We start from the raw sequence: 26,694 nt of genomic DNA, 5'->3' as shown, positions 1-26,694 counted from the left end.
AATCAATCATCAAAAGTATAAAGAGGCTTAACAAAAATCTTAATAGGCAAAGGAGTGTCACTTACTGAAGCCCAAAACAAACGTAACCAGAGAAGGAAGTGTAGAAGTTTAAACCGAATTCACTCTTTGCTGTAAATGACCGTGCAGCAGATTCTGAATTAAATATTAATCGAAGTGTTAAGCTTCACATGCACAATCTCGAAAAAATTTATGCAAAGCCTAATGTAGAGGGCAATTGGGAAACAGTTTGTTTCTCTGGTGAGCACACAGGAGGACCTCCTGTACACATTTACAAATGACAAATCACTTTTCCCCGAGAAAGAAAATGACCGGAAAGGGTATAAATACAAGAGGCCAAATTGCCTTTATTATGAGATGTAACCTAACCACTGTTGTAATTAGGCCCAGGGCAAAGTGAGAAATCACAGCAAAGAGATGGCCATTCCATTACAGCCAAGTGTTGATGGCCATCTCATTTTGAGCAGAGCAACCAAGAGCCACATTAGCAGTTCAGGCAGACATTTTGCTGCAATGCAAACACTGTGTGACGATCCACTGGATCAAACTTTACGGGTTATGTCAATAGAACATTAAGCAGCCAGGGCATTAAGCAGCCGGACAATAAGCCGCACTTTTTTTTATAGTTTGGCCGGGGGTGCGACTTATACTCAGGAGCGACCTGTGTGAAATTATTAACACATTATTAGATAATTTCACGTTATTTGCACACTCAACCGAATTTAAGTATACAGGATTACATTATTTTCTGTTTTTGTTCTAATAGTGAATAATGTCATTTGGTAAAGATTCAAATGTGTCTTACATTTGCAATTAAAATGGAATTCAGAGGCCAATACTAAGAATGTGATTAAAAAAAGAAAAAAAGGTTTTCATCGGATTCGTCGATTAAAAATCGACAGAATCATCAATTGGTAAAATAATTGTTGGTTGCAGCCTGAGTTGATATACTGTCTTGAAAAGCTTCTTTTGCGTGGGCGTTGGTGCATGAAAGGTACAAAGGTGCCGAAACTCGCTTTTGTCACAAGCATCAGGCAGCAGCTAAGTCCAAGTCTTAGATAATGTCTTATTGTGTGCTTCCTCTCAACCGTTAAGAGATTAGAGGCATGTAGACACAGTCTCTTCCTCTCTCCCCATTTACCTCCAAATTTCTACTCCCACCTGTCATCCCACCTCACCCACACTCTTATCTCATTTTTTCTTCTGAATAAGGCGACTCATTCTCTCAACGCATACACTCAACCTCCTGCTATTCCATATCGTTTACCAACATGTCCTTTATATTCCCCAGACATCATCTACTCTCTTCCCTATGCTGGAAAAACATGAAAAGTGGATGTTTTAGTCCAGATAGAGCCACTACCAAAACACACACAGACGCACACATTGCATTCTCTCTCCCCAGACGGTTCATAGTCACCGGGGTGACATTTTTTATTTTGCCAGCGACATCTGACATTTAGATGGGGAGAAACTGGAGAGGACGAAATGACAGCTGAAAGTCATAATGAAATAACTAAGGCAAATGTAAAGAATGTGTGCGGCGAAATGTGATTGGGAGGTGGTTGGAGACTGATTGACAGAAAGGGTGAGACAATTTTGGATGGAGAGAGAGGGGGGATAAAAAAGGATAGACATGGATGGGAGGTGGAGGACACGAGGGGGAAATGAAGAGACCGACGGAAGGGTGTACATAGAGGGCAAACAGTGACAGAAGAGTTATTTCACTGCTCATATAGACATCACAATGAAAATGCCAACAAGCTAATCAAAGGACTGCAAAGAGCAGAGAGAGAGAAGGGGAGAGAGACATTGAGTGGAAGCGGGGAGGAGAATAAGCAGAAGTGAGGAGGAGGAAGTTTACGAGAGGGGAAGTACAAGGAGGGATGAAGCGCCGGACAGGGGGGAAGAAAAGAGTTGGGAGTCATTAAGAGAGGAAGGACAACAGGGAGAAATGAATGAAAACATGAGTGATGAGTCATGAAGGGAAAAGCTGTAAAAAAAAAAAATATGACAGGGGGGAGAAAAGAGATCATCTAAAAAGTGTGCGGGGCAGAATGCGAGGGAGGTAATGTGGTGCGAAAGAGGAGAGGAAGTGTTTCTTTCAAGAGGTGCTGCTTTAAAGTGAAGAGACGGCAAAGTGCAAGGAAACATCACAATACACAGTGTGTGGGAATAACACTCGCAAGCACAATGCTGGATTGTCTGATAGTACAAAATGTACAGAGAACGCAACTGGTATGACCCACTTATGTATCGTCCATCTGATTGCTTGCTTTTAGAACAGGTTGGAGTCATATTTCTGCCTTGCTGGTTTTATATATAGTATATAGTCTTTCATGCTTCTTGTACGTTTTAGTTGGTCATTCCGTGCTGTACCTATCAAGTAATGTACTTAGCAACCGTTGTCAGGAAATATCTCCATAAATAACTTTTACAGTATTTACATTCATACAGTAATTATGTGCCCGTGTCAGCACCCCTGCAAATACATATATACTCAAACATGGTAGACATGAACTATTCCAAATGTTATATTTTGCAGGAAAATCTTTAACATTAATTGAGCAATCTGGAGAAAGTTAAAATTATCAGTCGATTACTAGTTATAGTACAATGATAGTGATGGAAATATACTTTCAGCAAAGCAACAACTGGTGACTTAAAAACGCCAACACATGATTAAAATGACAACTAAATGTAGCAATGTGTTTTTGTTTTTCGCTGCCACCTCCTGCTGATACAATGATTGACATGCAACTAGACCAATAATTGTGTTAGCAGGGAGTGAAAAATTGGCCAGTAACAGTACTGCAAGAAGACCAGAAAAATGCCGGTCAGAGTGGAACAATGCATGTCGATTGATGTTCTCAAAAGTGCCAGTCAGACACTTCACAGAGCTTGAAAGGCAAAAGGCATTGCAACTAATGTTACTGAAATTCTATATAAAGCCCAACTTGTCTTCAAGAGTGCCTGTACTGAAATCACCCCCAGCGCTGGTAATTGCTTTATTTGTCATTTAAAAATTTTTTTTTAGCAAGTTTCTACAAGAACAAATTTCATTTCAAGCAAGCGCTCAATCAGATATGGTTTGTTGTCAAGATACTCATTTCATTCCATGTTTTATCCTTTGTGTTTGTGATTACAGTTTTGTGCCTATCTGAAAGCAAATCACAGTGAGCATCCCATTTCAAAAACATAGGCTTTGAGGAAAACAGTGTGTGTTATTTGGCTATCACTTGTCAAACTGTAAGCAAGCATGGTTTAGATTTAATGGCCTGTAAAGGACAAAGAAACAAAGCGTTTGTGTGAGCTTGAGATTGAAGGTTGCAGGTGTGTTTTGTTTTGTTTTTGTCCAGACATTTCGTGGACAGTCTCTTCGGCCTTTTGATATGTGGGATTAAACAACTGTCACAAGATATAAAGGTGGGGACGTGCATGCATGAATCTTTTACAATTTTTTTCTTTATATAACAAATTTTGAGACTGTCGCTCCCCTTCCATCTTCATCTCTTCCTGAACCACATCCCCTTTATGCTTTACTCGCTTCTCTCCCGCTCTCCATCATCTTTGACAGGGTGATAATACTCAGGCTTTAGACATCAGTGAGGCATGAAAACCCCGAAAGCTTCCATTTTAACGGATATTACTTTTTTTTTTAAGTGTTTGAAATCATTCCCCGGCACACATCCATCAATCCACGTTAAGCTTATCCTGTTCAGGGTCATGGGTGGCCTGGAGACAACTGTATCTCAGCTGACTTGGGGTGAAAGGTGAGGTACATCCTGGACTTCAGGTCACCAATAAATCATAGGGAGCGACAAACAAGCATTAACGTGCATTATTTTTTTGTTTAATTTAACATCATTTCAGGGAAACGTTAGCATGATGTTAGCATAATTGTACATCTTCAAGAACACCACACGCAAGCAGCAACACTTTAACAACTATAGTATGCCAAGTCCATTTTCTTGTCCTCTGAACCCCTAAAACTCTTTGCAGTCCCTCCTTGTAAACACACAACATTTCTTGATCGCCTCCCCAAAGTCGGCAAATCCGTCACTTAGCCACGTAGCCCAGTCTGTATCACAAGCGATTCAGTCAGCAAGCTAGTCATTCAACTTAACAACCTGTCAATCATTTTGTCAGCAAATCTGCTGAAATCCGGACAGTCAGGCAGACTCTTCCTCTTCCATGTGGGAACACACATCGTACCACGGGACCTTCTCAACAGCGCCGCAGAGATGTTTTCACAAGCTAACATCTATTAACACCATCCTGCGTTTTCGCCTTGCCTCCATCTCTCTCTATCTCTCACGGTCATTCCATTATCTCCTCCTTCACTTTGGGTTTGTTATTTGTTGTTGTTTTTGGTTTTGCCGTGTCCTCTATCGGTTTAAGACTGCTAGCGACCATTACCGATCATTAAAAATGGATAAAGTATGACACAACACACTTGGAACGATTGCCTGTGGCTTATACATTTATATGGAGATGTACGCTACACACACATACGTTCAGTTCACAAAACAACACGGCTGCTAATGCATTAAAATGATCACATAACGCCTCCAACAATAAACACTTGTTTTATGCACATGCTCCTGAGAGTGGAGTGCACCATGTACACATGGGCAGGTGAGTATATTTTCTTGATCATCTACAGGGAGCATCATCATCAATTTCACTGGGCTGTTCTGTACTCCCCTTTTGGTGTTGAGTCGCAAATGAAGCTCAACTTCCTCTTGCTGACATTGCTTTTGTTTGGCCAACAAACGAGTTGAGGGCAAATCTGTTGCTTACTTGCAACCAGGTATTGTACTCTATTTTGCCTTGAGGGCTTCAAGACATGATTAGTCTAACTGGGTTCCTTCTACATTTTACTTTCGGCTTGTTTGTGCACACAAAAAGCAGAGAAATGCACACCACTTCCACAAAAATATTTGTAAACAAACAGACAACACTCATTCAAACATATTCCATCTTGTCGCATGACATGAATACAACATGCTCAGTTATACATCTTGCGTGGATGCACTCGGAGCAGAAGATGCGCATAAAGCTTTACATGGTCATAGACTCATTCATGCACTCATGCACACCTACACGCGCACACACACACAAAAGCATTCATGCATCAAACAATCCTGTAACTATTCCCTTCCAAAACCCACACACAGATCCAAACCTGACCTCAAGCACTTCGCCTTTGAAGATCGAAGCAAACACTGACGCTTACAGACTGCTTGTCCTTTAAATGATTCATCTTCTGTCAAAGTTTCACACTAACAACACACTTTGCAGTCCACTGACACAGATAATGTGGGAGACAGCCGCTTTAAAATACCAGACAATTCGGGTAAGTGAATTCCAGGTAAACTAAATAAAAATCTGCATGTATTTATTTATTTATTTACTTATTGTTATTTACTCAATTTATTTATGAATATGATTATTATTTAAATTTATTATGTTATTATTTATGATATTTATACTAAGTGGTCCAATTGAGGATGTGGCAGTAGAGGTGCTCGTCAATAACCACCAATATAGAGATGCTGAGGAACAACAGAAATCTTCTGCGAACCCGGAGTTTAATAATTACTGTCGCTCCGTGTATTTCCATCTGCATGTTTCACCGTCTCGCTTTCTCCCTAAAATCACATTAATGGGTGAAAGTAGCTTCTGCTGCTGCTGACTCATTGCTTTGAAATGGAAATGTAACTTATTGCCTCAATATGTGGCAAGTGCAGACACACACACACACACACACACACAGCATAGGTGTGCTGAGAGTGTTTCACTCCCCCACACACATGCACACACAAACACACACACACACACACACACACAATGCCCTAAAACCATGGGACTAAGTGCGGGAAAAGCTAAAATAACACTAAAGTGACATTAACAGACACATTAGCCTGCTTAATGCTGGCCCGCGAGCCAGCCATTACCCTACAGCTTACATCAAATGCCACGCTAACAAAGAGGCGAAGCAAGACGGCTAAAGCAGCAAAAGTGCTTCATGAACAAGCACATCAGCCCTCGCCTTCAGCTGCACCGAACACTCTCGCATTCAAAGCTGCAAGATGATGCCGCTGTACATAAAATCACATACAAAATGGATCCAAAGTGTCTTTTGCCAAAGCACCGACTCCATATCAGGTCTTTGCAGCTGACCCCACACGCTCATCACTTGATCAGTAACTACCAAATGATTTTTATCTGTGTTATTTCAGCTAGCCGTCCCCAGGACAAATCAGAGGAGTGGAACGGTGTGTTAGAATGTCTGACCTCATTGACAGCTCGGGCTCTCATTTGTGTGAAAATTACAGTACTTAGCACCTTTACACATCATGAAATGGATACACCAATGACTGCACCAGATAAGATATCCATATGTTCTCGGAAAGTCTTACAAGTGTGCGCAGTAGCCACAAGAACAGCTGTTATGCTCACACCCAGAATTATCTCCTTCAAGTGTTTCTGTCAGTTGTCTGTAATGCATGTGCCCATTTTTTTTTTTTTTTTTTTTTAATATATTTAGTATACTTGGAATTATTTGGTGCTATTTTTCTTATTTAAAAAAACATATTACACTTTTTGAGGAGTTTTGGGGGGCAGCTTGAAGAGATCAATGGTTTCTCTTTATATTTTAAGTTACAAGCATGAGCAAGGAATAAATTAAACTTATCACTTTATTTGATCAAATGGAAGAAATCAATCAACAAGCCATCACGATATTAAGGGAACTGAAGTACGAAAACATTTTAGTTTATATGTCCTGAGAGCATAGTAAAAACCTGAAAAATGAAAACAATTTAGTAAGAAATCAGGAATGTGGTAGCAAAGCAGCAGGTCATTAAAAATACAACAGCAATAAAACACATTGATAATTTAGTTGAGTTATGAAAGGTTTGTGTAGTAAACAAAGACCAAGAATACACATATAAAATGTAAAAGACCAAATTATGTGTATTACAGGATGAACCTGAACATTAGAATAGTGTCGACATCAATCTATGATGCAGTTGCACTATTATTAAACGTAATTTGTTCCACTTGCACACAATGTCCTCACTCCTGATTAAATTTTTTCATACCTGAGCTGAGTCACCTGATTTTAAGTATCCTAAAACTTAGTTCGATCCAATGGAAGGCTATGGGTAGAAGCTAGATCAGACAGACAGACATGAGCTCATTTAATTTCGGCCATCATAACAAATTTAAATAATTATTTAGAAGCATGTGTCTAAATTAAATGTATGACTCAATGCAGCTGCATAATTTATGGGTGAGTGTTCAACTCCGCTCATCTAAAAACAACACTATCGATTAATGCCGTTGTCAAGAATGCCGTTACATTTGCTAGATTTCGATATGAATGTAACATCTTTAAACGTTTATGTGAAAGGATTTGCTCAGGCAGGTTCGCAAAACGTTTCAACATCTTGCTCCTTAGCAAGCCCCAGATGAGAGAGGAAGCTTTTGGCCATTCTGAACACCGCCCACTAGCGAGAACTGTGGCTGCGGAGCACAAACAAGCTGCTGCATTCAGTCAGCTCGAGTAAAAAGGCCGATGACATCTTGTTGAGCTATGAGTCCACGCATGACTTCGATGTGCAATCAATTCATTGCCAAAAATACAATTGTCATTTTTTCACGCCAGAATTTATTGCAGCTATCAACGCTGTAGTGAGAATGATGGCACTTGTTTATTAGAATTGGTAAAACACACCATAGCTGTTGATGTTCTGGAGCAATTTGTCAAATTGAATTTGGATATTACTTTTCATGGCTATCTTGTAGCCACACGGACGAATCTTTCATTACGAACGCCAGTCGAGAGGTTCATTTCATGCTTATTTTTAGAGCTGGCTGAGTAATCCTGCGTTATGAAATAACCCTCCGCTCCCACCGCACTGAGGCGTCGACACCAAAAAGCTACAAGAGAAACAGCAACAAACTGCAGTGTCAAAGAAGCAACATTAAAAGCTCCCCGCTAGGCAATTACAACAACTTTCAGGCTCTTGATGTGTGCTTGCAATTTGCAGCTCGCTAGACATACATTTGGAGTTTTGGACCCGTTTAGCAGACTTTTCATTTTGATGTTGAAGGTATGCAGACATTGCTTCGAGGCAAATTGGACTATGTACTTCCTGTCAAATTTCAGTGAAAATCCACAGGGCGTGAGCATTTTCATTGACGGAACCACAACAGAATCTGCTGGTTGTCATACGGCATTGACGACAAATATTAAACATTTCTACATTGGTATTAATAACAGATGCGATAAGCCCGCTTGCCGAGGCTTCGGGCCACCTCGAAGTGTTTCCCTACAAATTTGAGGTATAAATTCAGGATGGACAGGGTTATGATGTCATTATTTAATTCCAGACATTACTAGCAGAGCAGCACAAGATGGAAAAGTCATTTGTGATTAATCGTGTCTGCTGAGGAATACATTTTCATTTTCTCCCTCACTTTGTCTGTTGCTCTATCCCAATCTCTCTTGCTAACATCCTTGCTCTTGCTCGCTTTGTCTGCACACACACACACACACACACACACACACATACATACATACATACACACACACACACACACACACACACAACCAACTCTTCCTACGTTATAATCTACTCTATGTAGGCCAAGGCTCTTTTAAAACTTCTGTCAAAGCACTCATTTGAAAGCCAGCACAAAGCAGCAATATGTCTAAGAGAGTCATTTGTCATTGGATGCTCAAAGTCTCCTACATAACAATTGCAATGCTACTTTTCAAACATTTTATAAAGTACACGTATTGTGGCACCGTTATTAATTAGTCAGAAGTTAGGCTAGACATCTTAGGCATTCATTCTTCAACTTCCCAAGACATTTTTGAAAATTGCATGCTTTCAACTTTTTGGCTTCAATTTGGGGAGACTGCTATTGGGTCCCAGTGCATGAGAGCCATAAAAGCATGCTTACATGAGTTTGACATGGAAGAACCTGAGTGCAAGGCCCTCACTTGGGTCCAACATCACTGACGTCTGACTGTCCCAATACATTTGTTCTCATTGTGACTTCCAAAAGGGTTGTGCATGCAAAAACTGGCACAAACTGGAGAACTGATATAGAAAATGCTGAAATGACAGGTGGGGGACGTTTCTGCTTGTGTAAATATTTTAAGAGGTTGTAAGCATAAGCTACCAGCTTGATTCTAATATGTGTGATGCAGAGTGTAAATGGAATTTTTTATTTGCATTTAATTCAGTGATTCTTTCACATACCACTAGAGAGTGCCCATCGACCACTCTTTAGGAGTCACTGTGCTTGAGTGAGTGAAGACACAATTTTACGCCTGCTGAAGATCTGGATTAAAAAAAAAAGTCTGATTTAGCTAAAGTTCATATACGTCATAAACAACAAACTATTAAGTATTGAGAAGTATGCATATTAGTGCTTTTCCTGAACAACAGACTTAATATAATTGTTTGAAATTGAACTAATCTGGTGTGAATCTGATTTGTGTGGATATATTTGTCCTTAGAAGAAAAAAAGAACACGTGTTAAACAAGTGGGACACAGGTAATTAGTAATAGTTGATGCAAGGCAGAAGACCCTAGCCTTCTACACGTTAAAATTTTCCAACACTTCTATTCAGGATTATTCAAGTGTTGTAATTCGAGTGCTAGTGGAAAACAGCAAAGCCAAGTGAGTTTATTCTTGTGAGAAGAATGCTCAAGTACAGACAATAATTCACTCGAAGAGATGGCACACTCTTACCTGCGCATGAACAAGCAAGGTCTTACTTGCTTTTCTTCTACAACCAACTCATTGTTAGATTTGTTGGCTTTCAACTACCATACAAGGAAAAACTGTGGCAATGTCTCAGATCGAGATTACAATCATGGTAATGATGACGTAAATTACAAAGCTTCATTAAAATGGTGTACTGTCTAAGGAAATGGCCCATTGCTGATTTTCACCTGGGCCCATTGCTGAAGTTAGCAAGTAATTAAATGCGTGCTGAAATGTTTGGATGTTACCATTAGTAAGGCAGAGACAAATGAATGGATTGTTACACTGTAAAGATCACGACTACTGGTGAAGTTTTCCAACCAAAAAAGCTAATTACCAGCATATTGATACAATAGCATAAAAGTTTTTTTTATTTTGACAATTTATAATTTGTCATCTGTGAATTTTAATGCCACTAGGGTTGTGAAAGTTTCTTGACTTTTCATAACATTTTAAATGACATTTCAAGACAATCAATAATTAGTTGCATCTTTGAATTTAAAGTGCATCATCCACATTTAAAGGTGGTGACCATCTGGGGTTTGCGGACACACCAAATGAATTATTGCAATCCCCCTTCTGTCTTTCCAGATGTCTGTTTGCCCTTTAATTTCCTTTATGTCCATCCCATGGTGGATAACTGTTAAATAAGTCAATGTAGCTGCTGATCTGCAGTAGAGCAGTGCAATAGGTTGACTTCCCTTTTTTTTTTGTTCATGTTATAATATGGAACACTAACTAATCTGATTGTGAGGCTTTGCAATGTTGAAGGGGGTAAAAGCCGATCAACAGAGGGAAATATGTGCATCAACGTGTCAGCACAGATTGGGAGATGAATCACAGCTGAACGGATGGCAGAAGTTGCTTAATTCGTAAACGGCTTAAACGAATCAGCAACATGATCGTCAATGTGCCAATCTCTCACATTCAGTGATGTAGAACGGCTTGGCAAAATCAAGCATTGGTGCGATCAAGACCGGTGGACACGGAGCACTTCATCAGTCCACCAGGCTTGTTCTGAGCCATTGGAGTTGTTGATGCACATGGAGGCAAAACAAGTCAGCGTATGTAACAAGCAGTAGTGGGAATTTCCATCCATTTTCTGTACCGCCTGTCCCTACGGGGGTCGAAGCCTATCCCAATTTGGAGTGCTCAATCAGCCTACCGTGCATGTTCTTGGGAAGTGGGAGGAAACCGGAGTGCCCGGAGAAAACCCACGCAGGCGGGGGGAGAACATGCAAACTCCACACGGGGAGGGCCGGAGGTGGAATGGAACCCGCACCCTCTGAACTGTGAGGCGGATGTGCTAGAACTGGGAGCGTATCTTTGACCAATGTTTGATGAATTTTGATGATGTCAGCATTTTTCCTTCTCTGAATGGTTGGTCAGGCAAATGTTATATTATATATATTTGAACAATTTTATTTTCATGTTTTATGTTTTTGTTAGCGTGGATAAATAGTGTTTCGGAACTGCTCCAGATGCACGTAGCACAGTTGCATGCTATTATATTCCATTTTTCTATAATACTGATGTCGCTATGATTGGACGGTGATAGTGGTGCTATTAAGCGGTAAATTAAATGTCCCCACCCCCCACTGAAGGCCCATTGCAAAATGCACAGCACAAATTGCACTGGGAACAAGCCATCCTGTTTGTAACATCACTGAAAAGGATAAAGGAGGGGTATAGGGGCCACCCCAAAACTTTTACTGATATCTCTTTTTTGGGAGGGGGTTTGCATCCCAACAAAATTGTCAATCACAGTTCAAGTATCCGCAGTGAGACTATTAAAACCATTTCACTTCCATATTACACACGTCAGAGTAAACGGTTAAAAATACCACACGGGCTCGCTCCGGATCAATATGAACGTGCATAAACTGACGTTGCCCTGCCGATCTGGGGGAACGTCGCCATAGAACATTTGCTCCTATAGTGGCAGCCTTTTTGTGACAGGTTGCTGCATGCGTCTGAGCGAAGATGACAGTGACAGGGATGGAGCTGGCGAGGCAAAGAACAGGACAGAGAAGCCATTGACGAAAACAAGTCAGTTCCCTGCACCAAAAGGAGACCGTTAACACTTTCCTCCCACCGAGCTGCATCCATGTTGGTCACCAACTTCCCACTAGCACTACAAGCAGCGTCAGCACTGCAGGCCCGCTGACACGGAGCATCCATCCCCTCTGAGGGAATCTCCACCGCAACAGAGACAAACTCCAGGAACACGGGAACCAACTTCCCAGATGTGTGCAAGTTGGACTGTTGTGTGTGATTTTACAGTCAGCTGTCCCCCACCGTACCCCCGGAGCAGAGGTGCACATTTGGGATAGCGGCATGGAGTGAGGGCTGAAGTCTTCAATTATTCATTTTTGAAGTACTTTAACGCAATTAAGGTGACTGTGATTTCCAAGACGAGCACTGTGCGCACACACACACACGCACACTCCCTCACACGCACATTTCTGTGCATGCACACGTCGTTCTTTAGGGGTGGGAAACTCGCTATGCCGAACACGCACGCACACAAGTTAGGCATGGCACGATCTCGCCCCGACTTGCGATTATTTGAGCGCACACACACAGACTTAAGAACTCACCCCCAGAGCAGGAGAAATCCCCGATGAGGAGCCCCGTCAGGAGGAGAAGTGAGAGGTTGTGTCTTAGTCGGGCCATTTTCCTCACGATCAGCCTCCTCCGCTTCTTCACCATCATTGGCATCTCCAAATCCGTCATGTTGCTGTTAAATAAATCCAAGCTGGCTGCGAGCCTTCCCCCCACCTTGCCGCTCTGCTTGGCTGAAGGGAGCGGAGGGGGGTAAAAGATGACGGCCGCCCCCCCTCCTCCTTTCCTTCTTGCGTTGTTATATCTTTTCAACAAGCTAAACAAAACACTAAAACAAAAAACAACGCCAGTCGAGGATCAATCGCGGCTTGTCCAGGCGCACAAGTCCATGTTGGATGAGCGGTGTCGGGCTGGCGCAGGCAGCGCGCAGCTGGTGTGAGATGTCATAGCAGAGGAGGAGGAGGGATGGAGCGGCTCAGTGAAGGTGAGGAGACAAGAACGGAGGAGAGATATGATGCTCGCTAGGTCCTCACAGCACACTGTGCAGCAACGACTGAGAGGCAGGAGAGAGGGTGGGAGCAAGAGAGACAGAGAGAGAGAGACAGAGAGGGTGGGAGGAGAGAGAGGGAGAGAAAAGCCTTTAATACACAGATACATTTGAATAAAAGTAAGACTTACACAGTCATGCAAAGTGTGTCAGAAGTTCCATGATAGGTTTCGCAAAAACTATATTTGAAACCCAAACTACTTCCAGTTTTCTCTTTCAGTGCAGGTCAGACGATCGACCAGCATGTCTGCAAAGAGACCCCTGCGGTATTTTGGTTCAGTGCAAAGGAACAAGTGAAAGAACTGCGACAACGACTAAGGAAAACATGCCAGCAAATAGTTTCGATAGGGCAGTGCTATAACGCTTTAAGCGATCGACATTTAAAGACAAACGGCGGATAACACTGACAACATACTGCAACAATACTCAGAAGCGTATATTCTTTATCCTCTCGATAAAACGGCTAATAGATAGATAGCTTAGTGAGGACCATCTCCATGTTTGTATTATACTGCCCCTACATGGCCAAGGTCAGAAGGAGCATTTGCTGCATTTCTATTCATTTGAGTAGAAAAATTATTTTGAGTTGCAAGCACTTCACCACTTCATCTTATTTCATAGGACTCAGTTTCAGACAAAAGCAACAAGGAAGCTCACTCCCAAGAAGCTCCAAAACCAAATGAAAGTGCCATAATATGCAAGGCAGGCCAGTGACTGGCGACTGCTTGTCTTTCCTCACCTTGAACTCCATCACTCACAATAGCAATTTAGCTGGGATCGGCTCCAGCTCGTACGTTACACAAATGACGATAAGCGGTATAGAAAATGGGCGGATGGATGGATATGCACGTTTGACACTTGAAGTCTGTTCCGTTTGTAAAGGACAATTGCTTTGAGTTAGGGGTGTGATCGCTGAAAGAAATTAACTCAAATCAAGGCACCATTGAATGTAAATATGATGATCTCATCTTAATTTATTCACACATTTATTTGGTGTGAAATCTGGGTTGAACACAAAGCTGTTATTCTGTTGACTGAATGCAAAAGGTTACTAACTTCCACCATCTACTGAAAGACCCGTTAATTGTTCTGCCTGTCACAATACTGGCGAAGATACCCCAAATGAAATATACATTACTTGGAGTAAATAAATGATAGTCAAACCAATTAAGTAAAATCGGAACTTTTCCCAGTGGCACACATGACTTCTCACGGCACCCTAATGTGTTGTGGCACAGTGGTTAAGAATCACTGATGTAAACTAATGCGGTCCGAAGGGCTTTTTATCGGATTGAAAATGCAACTTATGTGCCTTTTCCAGGGTCCAAAATGTATAAATGAAAACAAATAAGTACTTTCTCATGGGAAATAATGTAACGGCATAATATTACAGTACAGGCCCAAATTGTGGCCATCAAAAATATTTTGATATAATGAGAAATATTGCAAAAATGTTCCCTTTCTTACATTGTCTTGATGAGGAAAACAAAACTATCAATATTTGAAATGATGGAAAGAGAGCAGATGAGCCAAGTAAAATTGTAACGGGGTCTCGATTGTAGGATAGCGGAAAGTAATGTGAAGATAGGGGGAAAGATACATACAGAGACAGCGTGGAAAGAAGAACACATGACAAGGGAGAGTGGGAAGAGGGATAAAAGGAAAGATGCTTCCCGTGGGAAGAAAGCGTAGAAGACGGATTGCAGGAAGCCTTCCGGAAGGAAGGAAGTGATGATCAAGATGCAATGGAAAGATAAAGGGGAAATTATTAACAGGACAGGGCCACAAAATTAGGTACACCTTTACTATTAAATACATAAAGCACAATTTAAAAATCCATGACAGTCAGTCGGCATAAATTGAACCGTGATATAGTGAGGGACGAATATAGAGGAAAGTCTGAGATAAATAATACCGGCATCATCGTCACCCTCCAGTGACCACAAAAGACGTCCGCCAGGGAATTGTGTGTAAAGCATTCGCACCCAAACCAGAGGCATGAGCCAATTATTGATCCATGATTCCCGGTGGTATGTGCAGAAGATCACACTAACGAGATTACAATGCTGCAAACACGACGTGGAGACTTATTAGGCCACTGAGCCGAGAGGTGGCTGCTGCAATGGCAAATGCAAATTGCGTGTCATCCCAAAGTGGTCTATTACAGTGTTTTACAGCAGGTGGCATCTAATATTCTCACCCTAAAAAAGAACAAGAAATTGCCACCAGTCAAGCGCAGGTGTCAAACTTGACTTTCAATAGGTGGAAATTGTGTTTCAAATTGCCTTGTTTTATCAATTAGAATGTTCCATCTTTAAGTCTTCTCATCTACTGCTGTAAGTACAGTGATCATAGTGTTGCTTTTTATGTGATTAATGTCACGCATGCTGCTGCAACATGCAAACATGATCAAAACTAATCCTTATTTATAGCTGGAGGCCTTTCAAACAGCCTGCTGGAGCTGTAGGTCTTACTTTTCGAGCTTCGGGCCTACGCACTACAGCATTTTACCATGGATTTTATTAATATTGTCTCATCACTTTGTTCCTAATCTGCCATCATATTAATCCACACTATTTGTTCCACTTGGAAACGCCCATCCTACTCTTACGAGAAGTTAACTACCTCAACATTGATTTTACAGAATGTGTGTGTGTGCATGTGTCATTTCACAGTGTGTTCCTCTGAGTCATTCAAGCATCAAGCTGGTCGCTCCCGGTGCGTCACACTGGTTTAGTCAGATACAGTATATATTTTTACAAAAAACATTTGTACATCCACTGGTAGGAGGGAGTCTATGTTGTGGCAAACAAGCAAAGAAGGAGAGAGTCAAGGCAGATGATTCAAAAAGAACAAGCAGGTCGATAGAACAATAGTAAGATGCATTCTGAAGAGCTTGTGTCTATTACTCAGTGTAGTAATGCTGCCATCCATTGGTGAGGAAGGTCAATGCAGGAGAGTAAAACGGCTGACGGGGAACACTAAATTGTTGAAATTAAAGTAATATGCATAGTTAAAATGACAAAGATGTTCCAGCAAGAAAATATATTCTTGAATGAAAAAATAGCTAGGCAATTTCCTTCTATACTTTGCAACCTCCCCAAAAAAGGAATCATGTGTCGAAGTTGCAAAAAGAAAAAAAAAATCAGAGGCATGAGATCTCAATCAATATAATACAATGTGAAAAATGGAGTCGATTGTACCCGGTACGAAGGTTTTTTTTGTCTTTTTGTGAGAGACTCTCTTTACCAAAACCAGCAATAAATGATTAACTGGTATACACAGATTTTTTTTATTTATTTATACATTTCTAGCCAGTTCATAACTTTACCATTATCTGTATAGTTTTCATTTGGGACACAGTTAAATCAATCCATCAATAGCGTTTGTCCAAACATGGAGGTTAACCAACGCCTTGAAAAAGACTGTGAAAAACTTTAGTTGTTCAACTGTATGCCGACTGTTTCCTATTGTTTTATTGGGTTCTTGCAGTAAGTGCGGAATTCCTGGCGGTGCCTGGCTTTCTTTCAGACAAATAGTCACCTTACAGCAAAGAGCGGGACAAATGCTTGCCAATGATTTGTTTGCCTCGACGTTAACTGAAAGCAAAAGCATTTTACCGAGAGGAAAGGCTGCATTGCACTGCAGAGCTATTTGTTTTCTCTTTGACCTCATTATGCAAAAACCGAAAGTACACAGAGCTAAACTGTATGACTTTTTAATGAGAAAAAAGATTGGTGGCATTAATACCACTGTGTGAGATTTTCTACGAGCTTTTGCCCTTTTTCTTTTCCCCCTATTTGCATTTCCATTTTTCAAACGACAATATTTTAGCCTTCCCCAAAACTACAGCCGTTTCACCTTCATCATTTGTTACCCGTATGATAACCATAAAAGTAGAAAACATTCAAGAAGTCGCAGCGTTTACTTAACGTGCTGTGCTTTGTGGAAATATGACGTCACCACCAGTTACCAGAAATATAACCATCAAGTTGAATTGTGTTTGCACTTTGCACCAAAACAACGCCTAACAGACCAATGAACACTTTGATTCTGCTAAACATAATCAGCATACTTTATCAGATAACGTAAAGCAGCCCTGAATAACATCATTGTGGTGGTTGCCATGGTACCAACCATTTAGTTGATCATAACAACCTGACCGAGAATCAAGAACTATCATTAAAGCTGCTTGAATTTTAAGAATATAATGGAACATTCAATGGACATAAAGTCTACACACCCCTGTTGAAAAGACATCATTAATATGACCTAATCTATATAATAGGACAATTACACTGCACTGTCTGCCTTTCTAAATCTTGAGAGAACGTAGAAATAAACAACTAAAATAATGTGCACAGCTCTTATAAATGGGATGTGGCTGTGTTATGAATTACAAATTTTGGCCAAAAAGGTCAACCATTGGACCATTTGCCGACATATTTGTGATATTTCTGCTAAATTCTAAAATCTTAGGCTGATTCTAGGTAGAGGTAAACAATGTCTTGAATTCCACTTGAGCAGAAGTAGCCAAATGAGAAAATCTCCTCTTAATCTGTCTTAAATCTTTATGAGTTTGATCTTACTGATGTCAGCTTGTGTGGAAGAATTAATTGACTCGATTGGAGTTGTCACAGGTCAAGAAAACCGACACATTTTAATGCGCACCAGGCTCAAGGTGAGACTATTTATTTAACCTGACTTGAGGGAGGAAAAAGTTTTAAGAAGTCTAATTTGCATAAGAGCAGAATGTTGAACTGATTTGCTGTGCTGGACAAACCCCAAAACGTCCTCTGACAAAAGCACAAGGCCCGTCTAGAGGTGAATTCTATTCTTTGTGGAGTGTATGTAACTGTATTTTCTATGGCGGTGTGTGTGTGTGAGAGAGAGAGGGAGAGATTTAATAGAGAACACACCTGTTCTCCTTAGAGAGCTGAAAGTCAGACAGGATGAAAATGAAGGAAGGGCAGAGATGATATAAAGAAGGCAAAGGAACACAGACAGACTGGGTCGGTAACGTATAAAGACAGGATTTGTGTCAAAGGTGATCAGAGCTGAGGAGGAATAATGATGTTCATGACAAGGGAAGGCAAGATCAGAATTGTCAACTCGTGTCATCCAGGTAAATCCTGTTTTATTTTGAAAATGTTTACTGCCCCTAGTTAGTGTTTGCTGCTTCCTTTTGTGTTTCTCACTTTTTTTTTCTGCCAGCACCAGCCTAATATCAATATGTCCGTTGAAGTAAAAAAAGTCAGAACCAAAAGCAATACAAATCGCCATGTGGTATAATTAATCAAACATTTTTCTTTTTATTTCTTGTCGGCAAATTAATATACAAAATACTTAAAAGGACAGTTCAAAATATGTGACAGAGATGAGGTGCAGTTTGAAGAATCCCTTGCGATTGCAGCAAGCGCTCATGAAAAAAAAAAAATCTCTGGCTTCCTGATTAAAACTTAAAGCAGCTCTCTCTTCTGTTCTTCCACATTCTTTTCTTCCAGGCAGTGATAAAATGAGTCCATAGTGGCTTATCAACCTTGGAGACACCTGCTGATTTTAAATCTGGCATAAAGTCCCTAATTAACCAAGGGGGAGAATTACTATCAGGTTTGAAGCTGCTGCTCCCTGTTGAATTATTCTTGCCCTGTAGGTTTGGCTTCCATTTGGTTTTATTGGTGCCAAGACTCTAATATTTGATGGCTCGAGATTAGCTTGGTAAATATGAGACGTGGATTTTGTGTGTATCGTGTATGGGAATGTTCATCTTACTTCCAAAATGTATTACATTTCAATTTCATCAATACAATAAATTAAATATTAGCATTTTTTGCAAAAAAAAAAAAAATAAGGGAGGTAAAACCGGCATCATATCTTATGTTGACGTATGTTTAGTAGCTTTGTTCAATTAATCTTTTTAGCTCAATATTTTCTTTGGCTAACTCCAATGTTCACCCTCATGTAGTTTACAAAAAAAAAAAAAAAAAAGGGGGGGGGGAGGAACAGCAATAATTTGGTCCACTTTGTTGCTATATCCAATGTGACATCCAACCCCATGTAGTGAAACGTTTTACCCCATTGTGGGGCATGCTCACACTCTCTAGATTACTTAACTGTGAAAATGACTGAACAAAAACAAAATATTTACTTGAGACTTTGGCCTTACATCTGGTACACCTTTTATTTATACACTGTATGATGGATTAATTCCAAGAAATATTTATAAGTATGACTATGAAAAAGCTTTTTTTTATACATAGGCCTATAATAGCTACCCAACCCCCTTAGTAAAATTGGCCTAGAACCGCCACTGGAAGGTTCACTTATAAAAGAAGCTATAAGGTTAATGGAAAATTTAGATGTATAAAAGGACAGTAGAGTGCATTGCAACATGTCAAGAATAATGTCCCAGATGAGGCTCTGATTTAAAAAAGATGTCACAGACAAGCGTGGGAATCAGGTGAGGTGAAGAATAAAGCCTTTAAAAAGAAGTTTAAGAGAGGAATACATGTTTCAACTACAGCGTTTGCTCCCTGAGCTCTCTGGTGTCAATCCTCAAAAGGGAACCGGCTGCACTTCTTTTTGAAAAGTGATGTTCTCAAATGCTGCATTTGGAAAAGAAGTGCTCAAACAGGTAAGGCAAATGGTAAACAGTGAATTAGGATGCTATACAAAGGTAAGCAGAGTCAAGCGCTTACAAGGTGGAGGTGCTCGGTCAGCAGAAGCCCTGGAGGGATAATGAGGAAAGATGAAGTGGAGAGCGCGTGAGTATGTATGCTAATGTTGATGCTAAGTGCTGATGGCAAGATGGAGCTGAAAGAGAAATTGTTGTCAGTATAAGGAGGCATCTTTCACACGAAGATGCGGCTTTTAACGTGGAGGAGAAGCGTCGAGGATGTGCTTGATGAAGGAGAAGAGGATGTTGGGGGAAATGAATGGAAAAGGAGTGGCGGCGGAGGAGAGGAGGGCGGATTGTTTGAGGCAAAGAGCCGAGGGTCGCGCGAGGCATATGAGCACACACGACGTGCTATTGACTGAAGACTTTCCCTGTTAATTGCATATTCGACGTGATTGCACTGCAATGGCTGAGCTGAATGAGAATAAGTTCCACTTTTCTTGAAGAAGATGGGAGACAACAATGAAGGAATAGCAAACCTTGAGATGGGAACTTGACAACATGGCAATTTGGGGGCCAAGAAAGACAGACGTCAAAGGAGTATCAGACAGGTTCCCTAACAACACGCATTGTCCTCTACTTTCAGGCACAGAAATGTGACTATTCAATATCCCGTTAAAAGCCTTGAAATTTGCATTTCTATCTCAATCATGCCACCATGTTCTCCCTAATTGTTCATAAACCAGCTGACAAAAAAAACCACTCCATCTTTCTGATGAATTGCAATCATGAAATTGGTTGTTGTTTCCACTGCCATGTTTTTCATACAGTAACAGCGTTTGGACATATGAACGTACAATGGCATAAAGATTGAGTTGATTTCCATAGATGAGAAGCAATAGAGTGCATGATAAGATGACGTCAAAATAACCATATAGAGACCACGCGTGGACAACTGGACAACTGGATGCCAGTGGGTGCGAGTAAGTAGGTGTTATATGAATCATGCCAAATTTGTAATGATTCCACTCACACACAGCAGGAAAGTGAATTATGAGCTGGCAAAGACCTATTCATATTTAAAAGAATTTTTGAGGAACTATTTGAAAAGAGGTGTTTTTGAAATTTGTTTCAGTGAGTGATGCTCCCGAGGTCATCAAGAATGCTGATACGTGCGATAATGCTCTGAAAACAGTTTCTAGCTTTTAACTTCTAATTTAGCATTTCAAAGTTGCCGATTTGACTTAAAGGGCCCAATTTTTGTAGATTGTTGTAAAAACTGGCACATTTATTGAAAGATGAGGTTGACACAGAGTTGCAATGTTGCAAATCCTTATGATAATAAATTCAAAGTAAATAAGGAACACTGGGAGTCAAGTCGGCAATGGCTCACAACGGCGCAAACATCCATTTCTAACTGTGCCCTGCTACGAAAACGACAACAACAAAAATCCATGCATTGAGCTAGACTACACTTTGCGATACACTTGCACTGGATGCGAAAACAGGGACCATAAAACATGTTGCCTAAATTACTTTTACCTTTGTCGTCTTGCCCGGTATGTAATGTGGGCTTCATTATTTTATTTCCACACTGCAGTTGATTCATTACACTGCCAGACGCTTTTTTCCCGCACAACCAATACACAGCTGAAGCCAAGTCGGCTCTTTGGGGTGGATTTCAACATGCAGAGAGCGACCCACATCACATAATTTCCTGCACTCGAGAGGAAAGGAGATTCAGTCGGAGTTAAAAAAATGTTTGACCCTGCAGTCCAAGTTTATGAAACTCAATCAAAGAGAACGTGACCCAGTAGTAATGGCTATTCGGAATGATCTGACCCTTATTAAAAGCGCCTCTGACCGAAATGTATTGGTGCGTGATGTTCAGTCCTCTGCCTGTTTTTACTTCAATCAACCTCCGCTACCTCTCTATTACGGCTGCATGAACACACAGCACACACACACACACACACACACACACACACACACGGTTTAGGCAAAAATACACATCTGTGTCCCCTTTAATCTTGTGCATCCTGACAGGCCACACACTTGCACACACACACACACCCACACACAGACACACACACACACACACACACACACACAGGTTGGAGATCAATTTCAATTCTGCAGTTAGGGAACAAGTCAGCAGACAGCCTTTCATCTCCTCAGCCTCGCTCACTTCCTCTTGCTCTCACTCTGCCCACTTCTCTCTATTGATCTCTGTCACTCTCTTGCTGTCTTGCTCTCCTCCACTCTCTCTTTCAAAACTCCTCTCTTTGCATGACTTTCTCTCAATCTTTCATCCTTTGTCGCCGCCTCTCCGATGTCCATCTCTGATCTCGAGCGCCTCGTCTTTCACCCCTCACTCTCTTCCACCGCAGAGAAGCATGCACATCGTATCGAGTCGAGTTAATTTCTAATCCATGAAAAGTTATTGACCCTCCGCTACGCGCCACGGAGGTTGCGCACATTGTCAGTATTGAGCAGGCGTCATTTGAATGAGAGTCCAAGTGTCTCTTTGATCATCTGCCCAACATCTGCCTCGATTTACGCATGCCTCACATAGTCTCACGCCTGATTCCTGGTGATTGAAGTAGAAGTTATTTACCTAACCATGGTAATCCCCAAGTCTCTGTTTGATTTGGGTATAATTTGGGGTGATAAGATGTCGTCGCCGTGATGTTTACTCACAGCAAAGTCTTTAGATTAGCCATTAGTCAGAGTGCTGGTGGCTCCCAAAGGGATTAATGTGAACCGCACTCCCTTTGCAGTTGTCTGGATGAAACCTTCAAATGGCTTAGTCTCAGAACACCAACTTTAAAAATGAACATCATGAGAGTGTGACATGCTCTCTGAATGTGAAATAGTTGTTAGGGTATGTAAATGCATGGCCAGGCATGTTTTTTAAAAGATAACAAAATGCAGTTGATGTGGTATGTGTCAAGAAGCAATAGGAAAACATTTTTTTACAAAGGATCGTTATGTCTAAAGTTAATTGACATATTGTTGGCAAACTAACATTTTCCCAGAATCAATAACAAAAAGGTTTTAACACAACGTGATCCATAAAAACATATAAATATTCTTCAGAAAAATAAAATCATACAAGTATGTTTTCACAGCCATCGTTCTGTCATAAGTGTACATGTTTTATATTGATACGTTCAAACAGACAATCAGCGCCAGCGATTTTTTTTTAACGTATTGTGTTCTTCTCTGATAAAGCATGTTCATGTTATGTTCATCTTGAAACAAAGTTAGTGAGGTCATTATTCTTGGAATCCTTGAAGAACGATTGTTGTTTTGAGAGTTTTGCTATTCAAAAACACCTACGACTGAGCTGAAAGGAACATAAAAGTTAAGACTTAATTAGTGGCAAGATATTTCAAGACATGTAAGCTTAACACTCACATTAAAAAATTGTCAACACGGTACTTGAAAACAGAGGACTGTGATGGCTTCAGCTTTCCTCTTCAGTGTCTCGTGTCTTCATTCCATTTCAATACAATGTGATTACATACTATGTGGGCTACAAGGACAGTTCTGGCAGTGTTTGCAGAGATACATTAGGGACACAGATAAAAGTGACGTTTTTTTTTTTTTTTTTTATGACTTTCTAGCCAGAAACATTTTACAGGATAAGCAGGAGAACACAGAGAATTGAAATGATCTTTGAACATGTCAAAATCAGCACAAAATGGACATCTCACACAATCCAAGCAGTATATTATTAGATTTCTAAGTATAAACAAACAAAATCCAAAGGTAATTATTTTTGTTAACTATTAGTTTTGTCACACAAATAAAATATTCCTCTTAAATACTTGATGAACAACTACTCATCATTGCGCTCATTGTTCCTTTCAAGCACTGGGAATGAACAGTCCTGGCTTCCATTTGAGTTTTTCTTTTTTTTTTTTATCAAATTTTAATGTGTAATCTAACATGGGTCGATAAACCATCATAGACGATCACAATGAGTTGGCTAAGTAACCTTCTTAACCTCCTTGGAAGCGTACTGCAATCATGTTCTGATTTTGTTCTGTTGATCAGAAAGCAATTTACACTCATCGACGAAACGGCAAGTCAATGAGTAAAAAGTCATTGTGTAGGCTAATGGGAAAAGGCAGCTATTGATAAAGGCTTTCACAAAATTGGAAAGTGAAAGCATTTCACATGCTGCTTATTATGTTGACTTTTGTGAATAGTCAACAAATGAAGCAGTATGACATTTACTCGGAAGGCCTAATGAAGCCACTATAGAAACAAACGTTCAAACAGTTGCTGTCACCTTTTCAAAGATGAAATCAATAGCAATTCCCATTTACCGCAGAGCAACGCACTACAGCTATCTCCATGTGATTTTATCGTCTTAGACGATTTTCAAATATATTTAGAAGACACCTTTGAAATGCCATTTTGGAGCGATGGCCTTGGTGAATGTCGCATGATTTATAATCCAGACTTGTTATCTATATGGGCCCTTGCCGTTGCCAGTAACTTGTAAATCGATTTCTCGATGACCCACCGAACCAATGAAAATGTAACAACTCAAGACAAATGAAGAGCATAGTCGACCCCAGGTATTTTGTTTTAATGAACCGTCAATCATCAGCAGTCCTGTCAAACAATTTAAGATACGTACGTGTGCGTGTGTACACGTATATATTTATTTATTTTTTTCTCCCTCCATATACATACACACATACACGCACACACGTGTATATACGTGCCCTCTGGGAGGCGGTACAGGAGCCTGCGCTCCCGCACTACCAGACTTTCCAACAGCTTCGTACTCCAGGCTGTTAGGATCCTGAACTCGCTCCCCCTTTCAGCGTAGCGTCCTGTTCTTGCTGTATGCACACTGGCTCGGTTTTGCCCCTCATATTTAATGGGTCTGTTATTTATTCATCGCTCATTTTATTTTATTTTATTTATTATTTGTTATTTATGGTTTGGGCATTCTTGTTTTTGTTTTGTGTCGCCTACTTGTATGTCTCGTCACCGTGGGATGGTGGAAACGGAATTTCGGTTTCTTTGTGTGTCTTGACATATGAAGGGATTGACAATAAAGCTGACTTTGACTTTGACTTTGATATACATGAAAGAGACACTGAAAAGCTTTCCCTGAGTCTTCCTAAAAAGATTTTAGTAGGTTATGGACACGGCTTGGGAAATCTGGACCTAACCCTGCTTCCAACGCGTTTGATCATTTTTGCACTCGACCGAATTCCTGACAGGCCAGACATTCATCTGATCTCAGTCAAACGCTCCTAAATCTCCCCAGTAGACCACACGAATAACTCTGCTGTTTCCAGAGTGAGTCAGCTGAACTAAACACAAGCTTGAAACTAGCTTTCCTTGCAAATTGTTGCATTCAACAGAACATCCTTTCTATAAGTTACTGAGCATATTGTTTGCAACGGAAACTAAATAGCAAATTAGCTCATTTAATGCGTATTCATGAATATGTTCTGTAAGGTGCTATGTTATGGCAACAGCTGTTGTGAACGCGCTATATAAAGATGTATTGGATTGGATTTATAGTTAATCATATTCATCTATGTACTCACATTTATTTTACAACAATGATTTAACAAGGAAGGAAACAAAAACCAGAAGGCAACACTATTAAAAATCGCTGGAAGTAGTTCAATTTTTAAAATCTAATTCTATAACTTTCCAAAGAAAATCACAGCGTCCCATTACTGGTGAGCTGTTTTCAGATGAGCTACACATGGACAAACCGATTCTACACTTGCCTCGTAAGAATCAGGACTGCAGTCGTCACTGGATGGCCTAAGGTCAGCGAGGTCTACAATATAAGAGCTGCTCCTCAGCCGAGTGAACCAGACCAGAAGATGGGAAAAAGGTAAAATTGGGGTGGACTGAGGACAAGATTCAAAAGGGTAAAAACAGAGGGAGTACGCAGAGAAAGAAATAGGGAGTTAAATTAACTTTGAGAAGGTTAAACTTGAGTCTATGCCCTGAAGAGAAGAGAGGGACGCAGACATTTTATTAAATAACAGGATTGGAAAAGTGGGGACCCTCTTTTATTCCTGATCTAATGAGTGAATTATTTTCAATATCCAAAATCTAAACATTAAGTAAAATATGACTGAATATCCCATATTTCTTTTGTGTATATTCTCTCACTGTCTCTCAAAATGCTTTTTTTCTGGCCAAAACCGATGACAAACTCAAGATCTTTATCAGTTAAAAAAATCAAGACTGTTCGATCCACGATAATATGAAAGTAGAAGAAAGGCTTTAAGTATTTTCTATGGTGACATATGACTAACCTAGTATATGTCATACAACTGGAAGCACAGCTGTGGCCATATGATTTATTTCTTACTTATTGCAAAAGCACCTACTATCCCACCCCAAAACGACCAAGTAAACCTCTTGCACACGCATGTATGATTTATATATCTGGATGTTCAAGGATGACCATACATTCACCCAGGAAAAGAGGATTCAAGTAGAATGGGATCATTCCTCTTCATCCAAAGTTAGTCATGCTTTCATACAAGGTTATGCCAAGCCCTGACACGACTGACCTGGTTCCTTTTCATAGCTCCACTTCTTTTCTGACTGCCAGTGAATTGAGCAGCATACCTGAGCCACAGAAATATAATACGTATATAAACCGTGTATCACACAGACACAAAGGCCAGTGTGATCCCCACACTCAACTGAACATTGCACTTTTGACACTACCGACCAAAAATATAAACGACCTTGACCGAATGCTCTTCCACAAACTTGGCTGTTCTCATTCCAGCATTTCAAAATATAATGGAATTGCTGTTTGGGGAGAGGAACGGGATTGCTTTTTATTGTATCACATTTTCATTCTATTTTTAAAAAAAAGGCTATCCACAAGTCGCAGAGTGAAATTGAAATCGATTCATGTTTTTGTTGTCTGATAACGCCACAAGCGGTTGCTTGCCTCGCATTTAGTGATTTAGTGTTGATGCTCCCTCCGTATTTTTGTTTAGAAAATTATACAAACACAAATATGGTGGTCACGTGTCATGTTGCTACTGTGAAGTCAATTTATTTATACAGCCCTTAATCACAGAAACGTCTCAAACGGCTTTACATGCCCACAGCAGGCAAATATTAATGACATTCTGATCTT

General features: G+C 40.4%; 1 protein-coding gene across 2 annotated transcripts in view; it reads right to left on the bottom strand.

Annotated features, from left to right (window-relative positions):
• LOC119120299 (CUB and sushi domain-containing protein 1-like) overlaps positions 1–26,694 on the bottom strand; it is a 282,068-nt gene that overhangs the window by 239,745 nt on the left and 15,629 nt on the right. For both annotated transcript variants that reach the window (XM_037247067.1, XM_037247068.1), the window contains exon 2: positions 12,411–12,928. In XM_037247067.1, coding sequence (XP_037102962.1) covers positions 12,411–12,546 — 136 coding nt within the window. In that variant the 5' untranslated portion in view covers positions 12,547–12,928. The remainder of the gene's footprint in view (positions 1–12,410; positions 12,929–26,694) is intronic.

The sequence above is a fragment of the Syngnathus acus genome, chromosome 3 (assembly GCF_901709675.1).
Source record: "Syngnathus acus chromosome 3, fSynAcu1.2, whole genome shotgun sequence".
Taxonomy (NCBI): Eukaryota; Metazoa; Chordata; class Actinopteri; order Syngnathiformes; family Syngnathidae; genus Syngnathus; species Syngnathus acus.
This window is presented reverse-complemented; position numbering and strand designations above follow the sequence as displayed.